At 38.9% G+C, this 14,564-nt stretch overlaps 1 protein-coding gene across 1 annotated transcript; it reads left to right on the forward strand.

Annotated features, from left to right (window-relative positions):
- The first annotated feature begins 266 nt into the window (after positions 1–266).
- On the forward strand, positions 267–12,649 carry LOC104627965 (actin-related protein 2/3 complex subunit 1A). The gene is made up of 9 exons (XM_010296387.1): positions 267–350; positions 922–1,026; positions 3,290–3,512; positions 5,205–5,312; positions 8,718–8,930; positions 10,084–10,159; positions 10,351–10,544; positions 11,276–11,366; positions 12,267–12,649. Exons 1-9 carry the CDS (start codon positions 287–289, stop codon positions 12,303–12,305), a joined length of 1,113 nt encoding a protein of 370 aa, XP_010294689.1. The 5' UTR covers positions 267–286; the 3' UTR covers positions 12,306–12,649.
- The last annotated feature ends 1,915 nt before the right edge of the window (positions 12,650–14,564 follow it).

Genomic DNA, 14,564 nt, shown 5'->3' on the forward strand with positions numbered 1-14,564 from the left:
ATAGTAAGCAGGACAGTTAAAATTCATTAGCCTACTGAAGATGTCAGGGCATATGGCAAAGGCAACTCTTTAGCCGCCTTAACATATAGTAAATATGTTAATAAATTCAGTAAGAATAAGTTGTGATCTTCTGTAAGTAAATGGTAATACTGGACTGCAACAACCTTGGTAAATGTTGAAAGCTGATTTTTTTTTAATAATTATCTAATTTTGAAGTGTTGTGTTTTCAATTTTACACCTTTCAGCTTTTTCAATTTTTACAACATAGGAATATCTTTAAATCGGAATGTCTCTACATCAGTTTTTACTAGAGCCAATCACCTGCCATGCATGGAACAGAGACCGTACTCGTAAGTAATCTGTTAGCTTTTTTTTTTTTAATTGTTAGTTTCTCTTTGCTGTCAGTTTGTGATCTTGTAATGTTCTGGGTCATGTTTAAGGAAGGTATGGTCAAATACGTAGTGCTGCATGTTAAATGTTCCACTTATGATCTAAAAGGCACACGTCTTCTAAATCGGAACTTTTCTAAACCCGTTACTGGAATGCTAGCATATGAGCAAATCTAGTCTTACTAGTATTCCAGAAAACTCGTGAGACCTCATGAGAATATGGCCTGGTCCTTACGCTCTTTGACCCTCTTATTTCCATACCCCCAAACCAGCTCTCTCTTTGAATAACCTAGGTCTCTACTGGAACCTGGATTCTCATGTTCAAAATGTCTTGTCTTTCTGTGCAGTATACTCATGACCATGTCTCAAAATTACTTGAGATTATCCAGTGATCTTGGCCCTTTGTTTACAAAACCCATGTAATGCCCTGAAATTTGAGAATACAGGTTTTAGATTGGAAACTCTTTCCAAGTAAAGCATTTGTTATTAAAAAGCCTTCTCTACTATTGGATTGTTTTATTTCTTCTTCAAGAGATTGCCATTAGCCCTAATAATCATGAAGTCCACATTTACAAGAAAAGCGGGAACCAGTGGGTAAAGGCTCATGAGCTAAAGGAACACAATGGACACATTACAGGTAAGAGAAGATGGTGCTGTGACAGACATGTGGGTTGTCCCCCGCCCTGTTTTCCCCAGTCGCGAATCTGAACAGGATATTTGCAAGTGTTGAGTAAATAGATCTTTTTATAGGTTGGCATTCCCACTTACAGATTGCTTTCCAGCATTTTTTCTGGACTGCATGCAATGAATGTTAGCAGGAAAAGCCCTATTTCATTTCCAGACATTTTGGTAGAGTGAGCCTTTCTTTCTTGTCTATTACCTATTTTTCATCCATAATGAGAATAAATTTTCAGTCTTCCGAAGTAACCTGGTTGTGTCACAAACTCTCCTGGTGATATATGCTGCTTCTTTTCAAGTGCTAGTATTAAAACTTTATCAAGTGTACAATTGTTGTGTTGGTTTGTGGATTCCATAAGCAATAAATGTCCTTTTTTAGGGACTGTGTAAAGACTTGAAGTGGACAGTCCTGGACTTATAACAGACCATCAGTGAGTGCATTTTACTGCAGGCCCAGAATATCTGTGGCTCCACAATGAGAAGAGCTGCCATGATGAGTCACAGGTGTTATTTTTAAAATGTGATTGTCCTGCAGTAGTCTTTTATATTACTATTTTTTTTTCATGGTGATATTTTTGTAAGGGCTTTATTCTCTCAGGAAATAAAAGTAATTAATACAAGCACTTGCCCAAAACAGCAATATCATTTATTCTGTTCTCAACTCACTAACAGGCAGAAGTATCTGCCCAACAGCATTTTGCAAGAGCTTTATTCAATTTATCTGATTCTTGCTGTCAAAGAGCACAACTGTACGCGCTCTTTTGTGAAGAGTCACTTGGGCTGAATTTACAAATGACGTGCTGTTCTCCAAGGACATTTCTCTGCATTTTTCTTGTACCTGTTAGTGTTAGAAGCCAAATATTCATGACTTGGGAAAAGAGCTCTCCCTGCTTTCCTGCATAGTGTATACCTTTGGAATACTAAATGCTGTGGTGGTTGTAAAGAGTAGACTTAAGCTGTGGTTAGACAGAGGAGATAGACTGATCGAACCGCTTGTTGCCTCTGACAGGAGTGATTCAGCTGCTGCCACTCTAGCTTCTGATCACAAGGGACAAGGTCCCTTGTCTTGCCTTCTGTCTCTCGATTCAGAGGTTTGTGGTGAGCTGCTTCTGTTCGCTTACAGGAAGAGTATTATTCACTGCTTTTGCTGGCTTAGTTTTCTGCTAAGCTAAAAAGCTGAACTTGCCATGGGTCAGAAGAACACTGGTGCTGGTACAAGGGAGGTGGTGGGCAAGAGAAGTAAAGGGAGGCAGGATGCTCCTCCTTTCAAAGGCAGTGCTAGATTGACTCGTGTAACTGTGGTTTCAGACTACCAACATCTTAAAAATTAAACTTTTTAAGCATAAGCCTATTTTGAAGTAGACGATATATTAATGATATGGTACAAAATCTTTCCATATCTTTTATCTTTTTTTCAGTTTATGTGCTTAAGGAATGTTCTTAGTACAGAACACAGTTACGAAAAACCATTGAAATACAATTTTGTGACAGGAGAGTTAAGAACTTCACTCTGCATCTCAAAGAAGGGTACTAAGGAAAAGATGAAAAATAATGTTGCTGTGAGGCTTTTCCAGTTGAGAACATTATTCATTGTGTAGGAGGGGAAAGAAGCAGTGGCAGGCTTATCAAAGGCTAGGTTTTATTCTTTGAATTTGTTATTTTTGCTTGGTAAGTGTTTCTTTCTCATGGCACAGCTTAAATAGGTGTGGAAAAAATGTAAGGATTATATCAGTACATAAAAATTGATAACTTCTAACCAAAAAAAAACCCTGCTATCTAAACCTTTAGATCATGACTGCGGTCTGGCAGCAAGCAGACAACGATGTTAGAGGTTTGTGCATAGTTTTAGAATTGCTGGGTTTGAGCTCTTGAAACGGGTCTCTTGCAGAAGTCAGTGGTTTGAAGTTTGCAGGCGGACAGGCCTTAGCCAGTCTGCAGAGCTCCACCTGTTGGCCTGCCATCAGGGTAGGCTTCCTTGGCAGGCAGATTCTCTCTGGAATCTGGAGATTTGGGATCTGCAATTGGGATGAAAGCTAGAGGGACAAACCGATATCCCTAACAGTTTAAAAGGGTGCCAGGAGAACAAGTGAACAAGGGGAAGTCTAACGAAACCGTAATAACTATCTCTGTAGTAGAGGGCTGTGAGATTGTCTCTGTTCTGGCTTACTGTAAAGGAAATGGTATAAAGGGAAAAGTTTATTAATGTGAACTCTAAATTGCAGGTATTGACTGGGCTCCCAAAAGCGATCGCATTGTAACTTGCGGTGCAGACCGTAATGCCTATGTCTGGAGTCAGAAAGATGGTGTGTGGAAACCAACCCTTGTGATCCTCAGAATTAATCGTGCAGCCACCTTTGTGAAATGGTCTCCCTTGGAGAACAAATTTGCTGTGGGAAGTGGAGCTCGACTTATATCTGTGTGCTACTTTGAATCTGAAAATGACTGGTGAGCTGTTTAATTTCCATTTATACCTTTAAGGTCAGCCTGGGAAAGCTAAAGCCTGGAGTTCAGTGTTGGTAACTAGGTTACTATTTTACTAATTCCTAAAATCTTCAGGAAATGTAGAGGGTTAGGCCTCATCAGTTCTTTCATGGACTTTTTACATCTTAGGGAGAAGGTTCCCTCTTCTTTACTCTGGTGTAGCACCTTAGGCCTTGGACTTAGCCTGTTTTCATGTTATACGTGTTGGTGTGGTTACGTTCTGGTTGACTGCCATAAACTTATATTGTTTTTCTGAAAGTGCAAGAATTTCTGAAGAGTAAAAATTTCTTCACCACAACTGTATGGTTGAAAAGAGAAATGTTCCCCCCCCGCCCCTTCCAGAATGTATAAATGAAGAAACCTTGACTTGAGTCCTTCTTCCATACATATAGATTATTTGCGGCCATTTCTTGTCATTAAAGAATTCTAGGCAGTCACTTATCTCCAGGGTGGTCTACTAGAAGATGTTCATGCTTGTCATCTACCTGTTCTGTATTATGTCATATATTCTTGTCACAGTTTATAGGTTTCAGACAGGGCTATCACAAATATTTCCACTGTTAACATTTTTTTTTTTTCCTCTGGCATCTAACTTAATGCTTCTGATCATTAATGAATCTACATTTGTAGCGGTATGTGTTGGAGCTACATTTACTATATCATCTGTAGGTGAAATCAGTATGTTGAGTATCTATTATTTTGGGTTGCATAAACATGTGTCTGTGTCTGTACCCACCATTCTGTATGCAGTCTCCCATGTGGAGATGGTAAGTGATGACACCATCTGCAAAATACATTTTAAATATTGTTTTGGACTTTTTCTGCTTTCCAGCATATTCAGTTATTAACATTTTCTCTGCCTCACGTGTCTGAAGAAGAATCAAAATCCCATATGTTGAAGACAAATAATTTAATGTGATCCTTAAAACTGTTTGTGCCTGGTAGAAGCGTAAATTCAAAGAAAAAGTACCATCATCCCAAAGGCCATCAAGTGAATAACAGATTTCATTGCTATTTTGTAAATGAATCAAACAAACTAAATCTGCTGAGACCTGTTAAGTTAATATTGATGCATTCAACATCAGGACTGCTTTTCACTGTACTTCAAATAATTGAGATGTATACACTAGTCATATCATTGGCAGTTCACCCATTTACTTATTGTGTTTTATAGTTATTGTATTATTAAATAGTATAAAAGTCGATAGGCAAGACTGCAAAACTCATTGGAGGAGCTGGAGAAGAAATGTGCTTAGTGATCGCAGAAAATGGTGCTTCTTAGCTTAATATCACTGTCAAAGCTGAGCTCTTGTTCGTAGGTTGTAAGGGACCAGGCAATTACTGTGCGAAATTCACATTAAGGACTTCAGTCCAATGCATTATAAAAATGAGCTAGAAGGGGGCTAGGATTCAGGTGAAGAGATACATATTTACCATTAATTTGTTCATAATATTTAAAATTTTAATTAAGATAACCATATAAAGTTCACAGACTGTACAAGGGACTATGAAATATTTGGGCAGAACGTGAGTTTTATTGCAAAACTGGTGTCTGTAGTCATTGGCAAGGGGTGATCTTTTTTGAGGAGTATTTCATGGGCTTGGGGGAGTCTGGTAAAATATTTTCATGTAACATTTTTCTCTCTTTTCATTTAGGTGGGTAAGCAAACACATTAAAAAGCCCATTCGTTCCACTGTCCTTAGCCTGGACTGGCACCCCAACAATGTTCTGCTGGCTGCTGGATCCTGTGACTTCAAGTGCAGGTGAGAGAAAATAAAGCATCTGTAAATCAATCAGGATTACTGGTTCAAGTTAGTCAGAAGCATGAGCATGTTAATCATGCATTTGCTATCAGAATAGAAGATGGCTCATTGCATATTGTTGTTGTTACCAAAACAAAATATCCAACCTAAGAGACTTTGGCTTTGTTACTACTGCATGCAGACTTGGGACTACTAACATTTATTGGTTGAGGGACACACCTGAATTTAATGAACTGGTGAGTTTCTTTACTAGCAGTACACAGAAATAGTACTACTACACGTGCACTGAGTCTAGTTGTTAAGGCTGAAATTAGACTAGCAGGTGCTATCTTGTAGAGCACCAACACTGCTAGTTAGAGTTTAAAAGGCAGTATTCTGATGGTGCAATTCCAAAATTCAGAGTAATTTGGCACTTCCAAAGGTGGTATCTCACCTTTTTCTTCCCTGAGTCACTTGTTCTCTCCCCTTTGCCTGTGCTAGCCTTAACGTTCTTGCAGCCCTGTGGTGAGGGTCAAGGAGTTGATCCACCTGAAACTCAACGCAACAAAACACAATTTTGAAGAGCGTTAAAAAAAAAAAAAGACTGGTAAAAACAGTTTGGCATGCGAGATGGATGGTATAGTCTTTCAAACTGATGGTGAAATTACACCATGAGGGATAGGTCTTGCAAGTTGCTCTGTGCTGAATGATTGGGGTCACTGCAATGAAGTCTGCATGGGGAACTGTCTGCAGAGGGGTTGCCTTTAATTCGTATTTCACTTAATCACTTGTACCTTGAATAATAATGAAAGCTTCTTTTCTTAAATTCTTTATGTAATTGGGCAATTTTTAAGCTTCAAAGTGTGTACTAAATATGACTAAGAAGGAGTGGGAGAGGGAGGTGGGACCGACTATTACATTCCTTATTTCAGAATGAAACCCATGCATCTATATTTGATCCTTTGATGTAAGGAGAGACGTTAAATGGAAGAGCAGAGTTGTCTCCCTTCCCTGCCTTATCTCCAGTTTTAATTAGATAAACTATATGTGTTCACATTCTTTCACAAAAAATGTGATGTAAAATGTACTCATTCACCTTCCAGAAGCAGCTGCTTTTCACATCTGCAAATTTTTTCATGTGTGTTCATAAAGCATCTCAGGACTCTGACATTAGGTCAGCTGGTGCATACATACCTATCTGTTACTTTGGACTTCATCTACAGGCTTTGTTTGATGCTTGTTAGGTACATTGCATCCCTGATTATCTCCTCCTACCTGTTTTAGTTGAGAAGTTAGACTTGAATTATTTTCTGTTCGGTATAGATTTTCTTCTTCTTTTTTTTTTTTTTTGGAGGGTTGGGGTTTTTGGGTTTGTTTTTTTGGGGGGTGAGGGGGAAGAAAGTCAAATGTGGTTCAGGTAATTTCCTAGGAGCGTTCTCTAGAAGACTTGCTTAGTCTTTTGTTTCCCATTGGAAAACTCATCCTGCATCTTACTTCTCTGAAAAATCATGTGTCTTTTGAAAAAAAACAGATCTTGGTTTAAAATACTTGGGAAACTTTCTGCTATTTGTTACTTAGCATTTTACTTTAATATGAATCATTCAATAATTTTGCTGCTTTCATCATAGAAATCTCCATACAGAAACGTTAAGGAAGGAAAGGAAAAGTAGTGGACATTGATACTGGGTTTATGTTTCTATTTCTTCCTCAAAACTACAAAAGAATATTCTTTTTGCTAAATGGTTAACATAGATCTCTAGCATTCCAGTTCTGGGGAATGTTCAGTTACATATTAAAGATAATAAAGATATGTGGGCCTGAAGTATGCATCTGTTCTGCTAGGTGGTTCTGAAGAAAATTATGAAATGGATCTGCCAGAGCCACTGCCAACTAATAAGCAGCTAAGTGGGAGACATTTTGGAAAAAGAATGGAGGGCAGAAGAGGCTCCAAGTTGATAGGTATTCAGCAGAGTTTTTTTGGTGGCTGGCCTAGATGAGCTCCTCTTACATTTGTCTTTAGAAATATGTATGTATATATATAGCTAACAGCACAGCATAGGTGTGAATTTTATATTCTTGCTGGAACAATGTTGCTGTGGGAATAAAAGTCATTTCCCAATCATCTCTGAAGGCTGGGACCTTCAAGCTGAGATGGTTTCATTTTAAAAGAGAGGGAGACTTTAGTAAGGCAAAAGGCTTTTTTTTTTTTTTTTTCTAACTAACAGTTATCTTCAAGGTCTTTCTCTATTAGGAATGATTTTTCTGCCTTGTCAAAGGCTGTTCCTTTAAGCATCTTGTCCTATTTCCATACATTAAAAGAACTGTCCTTTTAGATCTCTCTATAAAATTAAGTTTGTTGAAGGATTACCATTAGTTTATATTTAAACTGATAGAGCCAAGTATAAATTCATACTTAATTCTCTGAAAATCTGTACCTAGTATAGCTGCAGTTAAACCCTTCTTGTTCCAAATGATCAGCTTTATTTGAATAAGCTGAATATAGATACCTTTTGAAGTGCATACCCCACACATGTAAAAGATTTAAAAAATGGGGAGAAGGGGAGCAACATTTCCTTAAACTCACTATAAAATAAATCCTTTTTGTGTTTGACTGCAACCATGAATATTTGATCATGGTTTTTCTTTTATACTGCAATGTTTCTCTGGTAGTAGTATGGCGTAGCTTACTTGCTCCTCCTGTTCAATGGACTCTAATCCTATGTTTGTGACGTCCCAGTAACTTCCATGGTAACAGTCAAGAACACCATATTGTGGCATGTCTGAATCATGCAGAAGGAATTTGATGAAAGGGGGAGGCTTTCTATTTAAACATATCTTGAAAATTGTAGTGCTGGGAAAAAAACCTATAAAAACAGTGTGGTAACTCAGGTTTTCAAGGCGTTCTTTCAGTAATGAACCAGAATAACGTGGCTCAGAGCCTCTTTGCTGGCATTTGAACATCAGTTTTCTTTCTCTGAAATCCTGCTAAAAAGTGAATGTTCTTAAAAAGTGGATAATTTTGTAGGTGTTTGTTAGCTTCTAATTATACAGTGCAATTCATGGTTTTTCTCTTGACTGGAGAACTGACTCTGGGAGTTATTAGCACTGCAAAAGGATGAAAGGGAAATCTTAGCACAGTGGAAAATGCAGTGACAGTGTATGTTTTTGTGCCATCTTCTGGAAAAAAGGAGAAAGATAAAAAACCTGACATTTATGAGAAACCTGTATGCCTTACACCCTTTGTATTGTTGCTTTCTGTCTGTATATTGAAGGTTCCCAGCCACTAGTGGCTTGTTGTGTAAAGATACCATAGTATTTTACTTTGGTAGAATTAGAATGCATCTGGTTGTTTCCAATATGAAATGTATATGCAGCTCCCAGGAGGTTTTTTCTGTCTTTGTTCATGCTGAAATCTTTTATTTGCAGGGTGTTTTCTGCTTACATTAAGGAAGTGGATGAAAAACCAGCCAGTACACCATGGGGCTCCAAAATGCCTTTTGGGCAGCTGATGTCCGAATTTGGGGGTGCTGGAAGTGGCGGATGGGTGCATAGTGTCAGTTTTTCTGCCAGCGGTAACCGCCTAGCCTGGGTCAGTCATGATAGTACTGTGTCAGTTGCTGATGCCTCAAAAAATATGATGTAAGTATGCTCTTTCTGTTAGTTCCTAGCTGTTTGACATAGAAGGAAGCAGCATGTGGAATATTGTGCTTGCAGCAACGAGAGCTGAGACTGCTGTTTCCAGTTTTGACAGTTTTTACTGTAGATTCCAGGAGTCTCTTTGAGGCCTATATAAATAAGGTAGATTCTTAGAATTTTACATTATAGAGTTTAAATTTCTTATAAGAATTCTTCAGTGAGGGTTTTGTTTTCCTTTGGGGTGGGAGGAAGCATTTGGGGGGAAAAGAAAAAAAAAAAAAGTTCCACTCTAGTGATTGAAGAAACCATATTTCCTTGTAAATGGATTCAAGAGCATCCAGAAACATGTTTACTCCATAACCACTAAAACCCTATCCCCAACCAGTGTCTGGAAAATAAGTTGTTCATTCCATGAAATGTTAATTCCAAGCACTATCCTTAAGACACTGCTGCTGCAAGGTTTCAACTTACACCTTACAATCCAACAAAATGTTTTATTAACAATTCCTTCTGCTCCTTATCTTGATCCAAATAACTTTTCGGTGTCCACGGCTTTCTAATGCAAGAAGGAAGAGATTCCCCATATATTTTGATAGCAGAGATCTCTGGCGGATCATCCAGGCATTGCTGTGCTTCCATTTTGAATTATGGTTCTGATGGCTACAGCTGTATAAGTACGTGGCTGGGGATATCATTAAGTATAAAATATTCTAGAATTATTTTCTCTTTTTTTATAAAATCACTAAAGTTGACTTAAGTTCAGCGTAAGAAGTTCAACATCTTCAACATCAAGAAGATGATGTCAAGGACTAAAACTTTGAGTGTTTTTTATATGCAAATGAAATTAATAGCTTCATCAGTTTGAACCTTTTTTGGGGTTTTTTTTTTAAACTCTTGCTACTGTTTACACACAATCCTAGATACCTTCAGCCTTTCACCTTGAATACTTCATGTTTGTGTTAGATCTTCCAGGACACTTTCATTAGGTTAAAACTTTTTGTTACAAATTACAACTTTCTGGTGTCACATCAGGACAACTGAGCTACACTGACTTCTTTTCCAATAATCCTTGTGTGGGAACGGTCCCTATTTTTTTTGTTGGAGCCAAAGATGAAGAGTTTCAATGAAGTCCTCTAACAAATGTTCTTGTGTTCAGGGTTTCGCAGCTGAAAACAGAATTCCTCCCACTCCTGAGTGTGTCATTTGTCTCCGAGAACAGCGTGGTAGCAGCTGTAAGTGTCTATTATTTTCTCCTTGCAGAATGTTGTAGTGTTTTGGAGAGGGAGAAACGCCACACATTATGAAATTAGTAATAAGTAAGCTCTTCCATAACGTCTGTCTTTGCATTTCTGCAATTAACAGCAGCAGGAAAAAGAAATGCTGGTTATGTTTCTTGACGTGCTTTCACAACGTCTGGTTGCAGGGCCATGACTGCTGCCCAATGCTCTTTAACTGTGATGACCGTGGCTTGCTGACCTTCGTTTCCAAATTAGACATTCCAAAACAGAGCATCCAGCGCAATATTTCTGCCATGGAACGCTTCCGAAACATGGATAAAAGAGCCACTACAGAAGATCGTAACACTACGCTGGAGACACTGCACCAAAACAGTATAACGTGAGTGTCTTGGCCACCAGTATGAGGGGAAGGAACTCTCTCCTTGTCGCTTTGGTTTCCCAGGATATACTGTAAACCTGTGAGAGCGCAAATTTGCCGTTAACAGTTGGGTGTAGATGGTATCCCATTTTCATTTTAGTCTTTCACTAACAGCTGTCTATTTCTGGGACTTACATGGAAGCTGGAAAAGTTAATCATTAACATGGCATGTGTGCTACTGCTGTTTGCTCATGTTTAATGTGTTCTGTAACTTGAACACAGTTTATCTTATCAAATATGTAGATAATTCACAAGAGGTTGGTAGCACTGTGCAAAATCTAGTCAGCCAAATTCACCTGAAACAGGAATTCACATACCAGCTTCCTATTTCAGATGTTATTTCCATGTGTGCTTATTCATCAAAAGGATTAATTCAGGTTAATTGAGTAAAATGCAATTTTAAAATTGCATTTTAAAAACTGTGTGAGCCCAGAGGATGCTAACATTTCTGTAGCAATTTGTCTTTATCCAAGGAAAATGTTTAGGCTACAGCCACCAAATGATAAAAGAGCTTTCAGCATCCTTTTTCTTTGCTTATTTTTCTGAAGCATTGTACCAAAAATCTAGCATAAGCTCTGGTATACTTACGTCTCCCTTTGAGAGAGTAGGAGTTGAATTCAGCCCAAATCTACCAGCTTTTTTGGCTCTCTGGAATGGCTGTCTGTGTTACAGCTATCACTCTCTGTTTTCAGCCAAGTGTCTATTTATGAGATAGACAAACGAGATTGTCGTAAATTCTGCACCACCGGCATTGATGGAGCAATGACCATCTGGGATTTTAAGGTATGCTTTTACTACCGTGTTTGTGTGAACTGGGTGCAGTGGTAGGGTTTTGGGGGTTTTTTTGTTGTTTTTTTTGTTGTTTTTTTTTTTTATCTCTAGCGTCAACTTCTGGGACTCAGCCCTAATGCAGGTTTTATTAGCAGTAGGAAATCCAGACCGGAATATTCAAGACCATTAGTAAACTCCATAAGGAAGGCAGATCCAAGATTCAGCATAATTGCAAATATACTTTGTTTAGCAGATGGTGCTAATCCAGACTTAATTTTTTAATGGAATTGCTTAATGTCCCTGTAGGAATCCCACTAATTCTTTCCTTCTTCGACCTCTACCTTAGACACAATCGGGCTGGAACAGTCATTGGTATGACACGACCCGCTCCTCTCTCTTTGGACTCTGCTTACTGTCTTTCTGCAGAACATGGTCCTGCCCTCTTATAATTAACTTATCAAAATAGTAAGAAGCTACCTCAAACAGTTATAAAATACAGTGTTTTCTGTATTGTAAACCCTAAAAGGATTTAATTAATGCAAGTGCTTGCTTTGCTGAGGACTGGCCAACAGAGGTCCTTGCTGGCCTCCCCAAGCTAGTGAGAGCTCTTCCCTTTTGGGAGAATAGTTTGTCTGTATTCTATAATGCCTCTGGTGGGGAAAGGAGCCAAATAAGAAATTGAGGTGATATATAAGCTGCTTTAATGTAGTTTCAGGGGGACGGAGTGGAATCATTGGTCTATATATGTGTGAGTTTGAAATGAATGGCTATAGTCATCTCTGGCTCTGAATATGAATCTAATCTCCAGTATTCAGGCTTTTTACTCGTTTTTCTTAGCATCAGCATTTACACAGAACTATTTAACACAGGATACTGTGGCAGATTGTGATTAAGATTATTCTCTCTTTCAAGACCTTAGAGTCCTCAATTCAAGGTCTACGGATCATGTAAGGATGGATTTCCGTGATCTAGCAGGACAAACTGCTTGACAGAATGCAGCTCCCACATCTGCACAAACCCGAAAAGGGAGGAGGAAGGTGGAATATTTGGAAACACTGAGAAAATACAGCTTGGCAGATTTTCTTTTGAATCTAAATTTGGTGAATTGTGTTGGTTTCAAAATCAGCTGTGATTGTTCTTTTTTATTTTTTTTGGTTGGTTGTTTCATTCCATTCTTTACCAAAGCTGCTCCTTAAGTAGTTTATTGCAGGAAGTTATGAATCACTAACTTAAAAGGGGAATTTTATGTAAATTGTCTGCTAGAAATAATAATAATAAAAAAAAAGAAAAACTGATTCTTTGTTTTGATGCTCATTAGCAGTGATTAAAAAAGGGATATTAAGGGAATTAACTTTGAGAGAGAGACAGAGCGGGAAAACACTGCACTGATATTTTATGAACTTGAAACAGGAGAAGTTCATCTTAACTGAAAGTATCTTAAAGTTGACAGATGAAGACCTGGAGTTCCGATGATCTGGTTTTGAAGATTCAGCTGGGCTTCTTTCAGGGGAATTGTTCCCTTGAGGTGATGATTTTGGAGGATGAACGATTTTGTCCTACTACTCTTAATTCTGTCTGCCTAGCATTTAATCCAGTAATGATAGCAAATTAACCTGAGTGTCTCTTTTATTGCCTGTTTAGTGGGTCATAGTTTTCAAAGGCAAATGACCAGAATTATTCGTAGTTACCTTTTAGGATTTGTACAAAGACTTCTCACGGTGCGGTGCCTAGGAAACGGGGTGGAAGGCTGCATGTGGAAAGTGAGGCAAAAATCTGCTGAGCCAGATCTTAGAAGGACAAATTAAAAGCAAATCACTTTGTAAGTCCGTGGAGCTACACAGGCCTGCATGTCGTGTCAGAGCTGAGTGCTTGGTCTATAAAATTCTGCATTGATAATGACCGGTGGAGAAATGAAGCACACTGATCAGAGGTATCAGCGTGGTCTGGCTTCTGTGCAGATCCTTTGTCTCCAGGTGACTGTATCTTTTGAAGTTGAGTTCTGAGCCTCAGTAGCTCACTGAGGCATTTGCACATTGCTTATTTTATTCACATGGTCTAGTTAAGATTAAGTGTATTGCTGCTTTGAGGCTTGAGGCAGGCTGTGCTCTGGAGGGGATTGTCTAGCTCACAGCACTGCTTTACAAGGTTTAAGACTTTGTAATTTCTGTTGAAAATGCAGAAGTGTCTTAAAAAAACCCCAATGACTAAATTTACCACTTCCTCTGGAAACAGAGTTGCTTCATACACCACTCATTTTTCAGCTCTCAGCGATTGAAAAGGGACGGTGGTGGAAGATGAGCTCACAAAGCTGACAACTGCTGCTGTTCTGCAGGTGAACTGTGTCCCTCACAGAGCTGGATCATTTTCAGGTGCAATGTTGGTTGCGTGCAGAGAATGAACTGTTATTTCCAGTTCCTTCAGGTTTTCTTGTGTCTTCCACCTTCCTCCCCTGGCAGTCAAGTGTGGCTTTGCAATTTCCTCTCCCTTCAAAACATAAAATAATGACTGTTTAACCTCTGCTCATCTTGCAGGCTAGTGACTTGTGGTGGGGTTCGGTTTATCGGATAGTGCTAAAGGAGTTAAGTGTCTTCTGGATTAAAGTGACCCTGCCAGACTTTGCAAGTGGAGCAGGGGTTTGGCGTTGTCCATACTCATGTGGACTATTAGATGCTTCTATCTCACAGACAGTAATGGTTTTGTTTCTGAAGTCACTTTTGAAAGTGTGGTGGTTTATTTCTAAAAGGTATTAAAAAGATGTATTCTAAAATATATGGTCTAAATAACATAAAAGGTTGGGGGGGGGCGGAATCTAATGAGAGAGTGGAGAAAAGGGATCTCTGTTTTTATACCTTGTTCTTTTTCTGTGTGAAGGAGCTGGAGAAGGTAAAATGAGCCCATGTGCTCCAAAGAGCCAACAAACTGAGGTTTGAGGAAACTGCCCTAGGTTACTGTCTGAAAAACGTGCATGCTCAAAGTCTGAGTTTAAAAACAGATTGGAGATATTTATATTAGAAAAGGACTGAGCAAGGGGAATTGAAAAAAAAAAAAATCATTCAAGCATAATTCAACTTAAAACCTCTCCGTCCGCAGGGGCCGGGGAGAGCTCCGTGCCTCGTGCACCATCCGAGGGTGGGAGACGGTGGCTCTCCGCATTCCCAGGCCATTGCTCCGCTCTGGGGGGACGTTCTGCTGCCGTCCCACCTCCAGCGC

Source organism: Phaethon lepturus, unplaced genomic scaffold (genome assembly GCF_000687285.1).
Source record: "Phaethon lepturus isolate BGI_N335 unplaced genomic scaffold, ASM68728v1 scaffold29550, whole genome shotgun sequence".
Lineage (NCBI taxonomy): Eukaryota > Metazoa > Chordata > Aves > Phaethontiformes > Phaethontidae > Phaethon > Phaethon lepturus.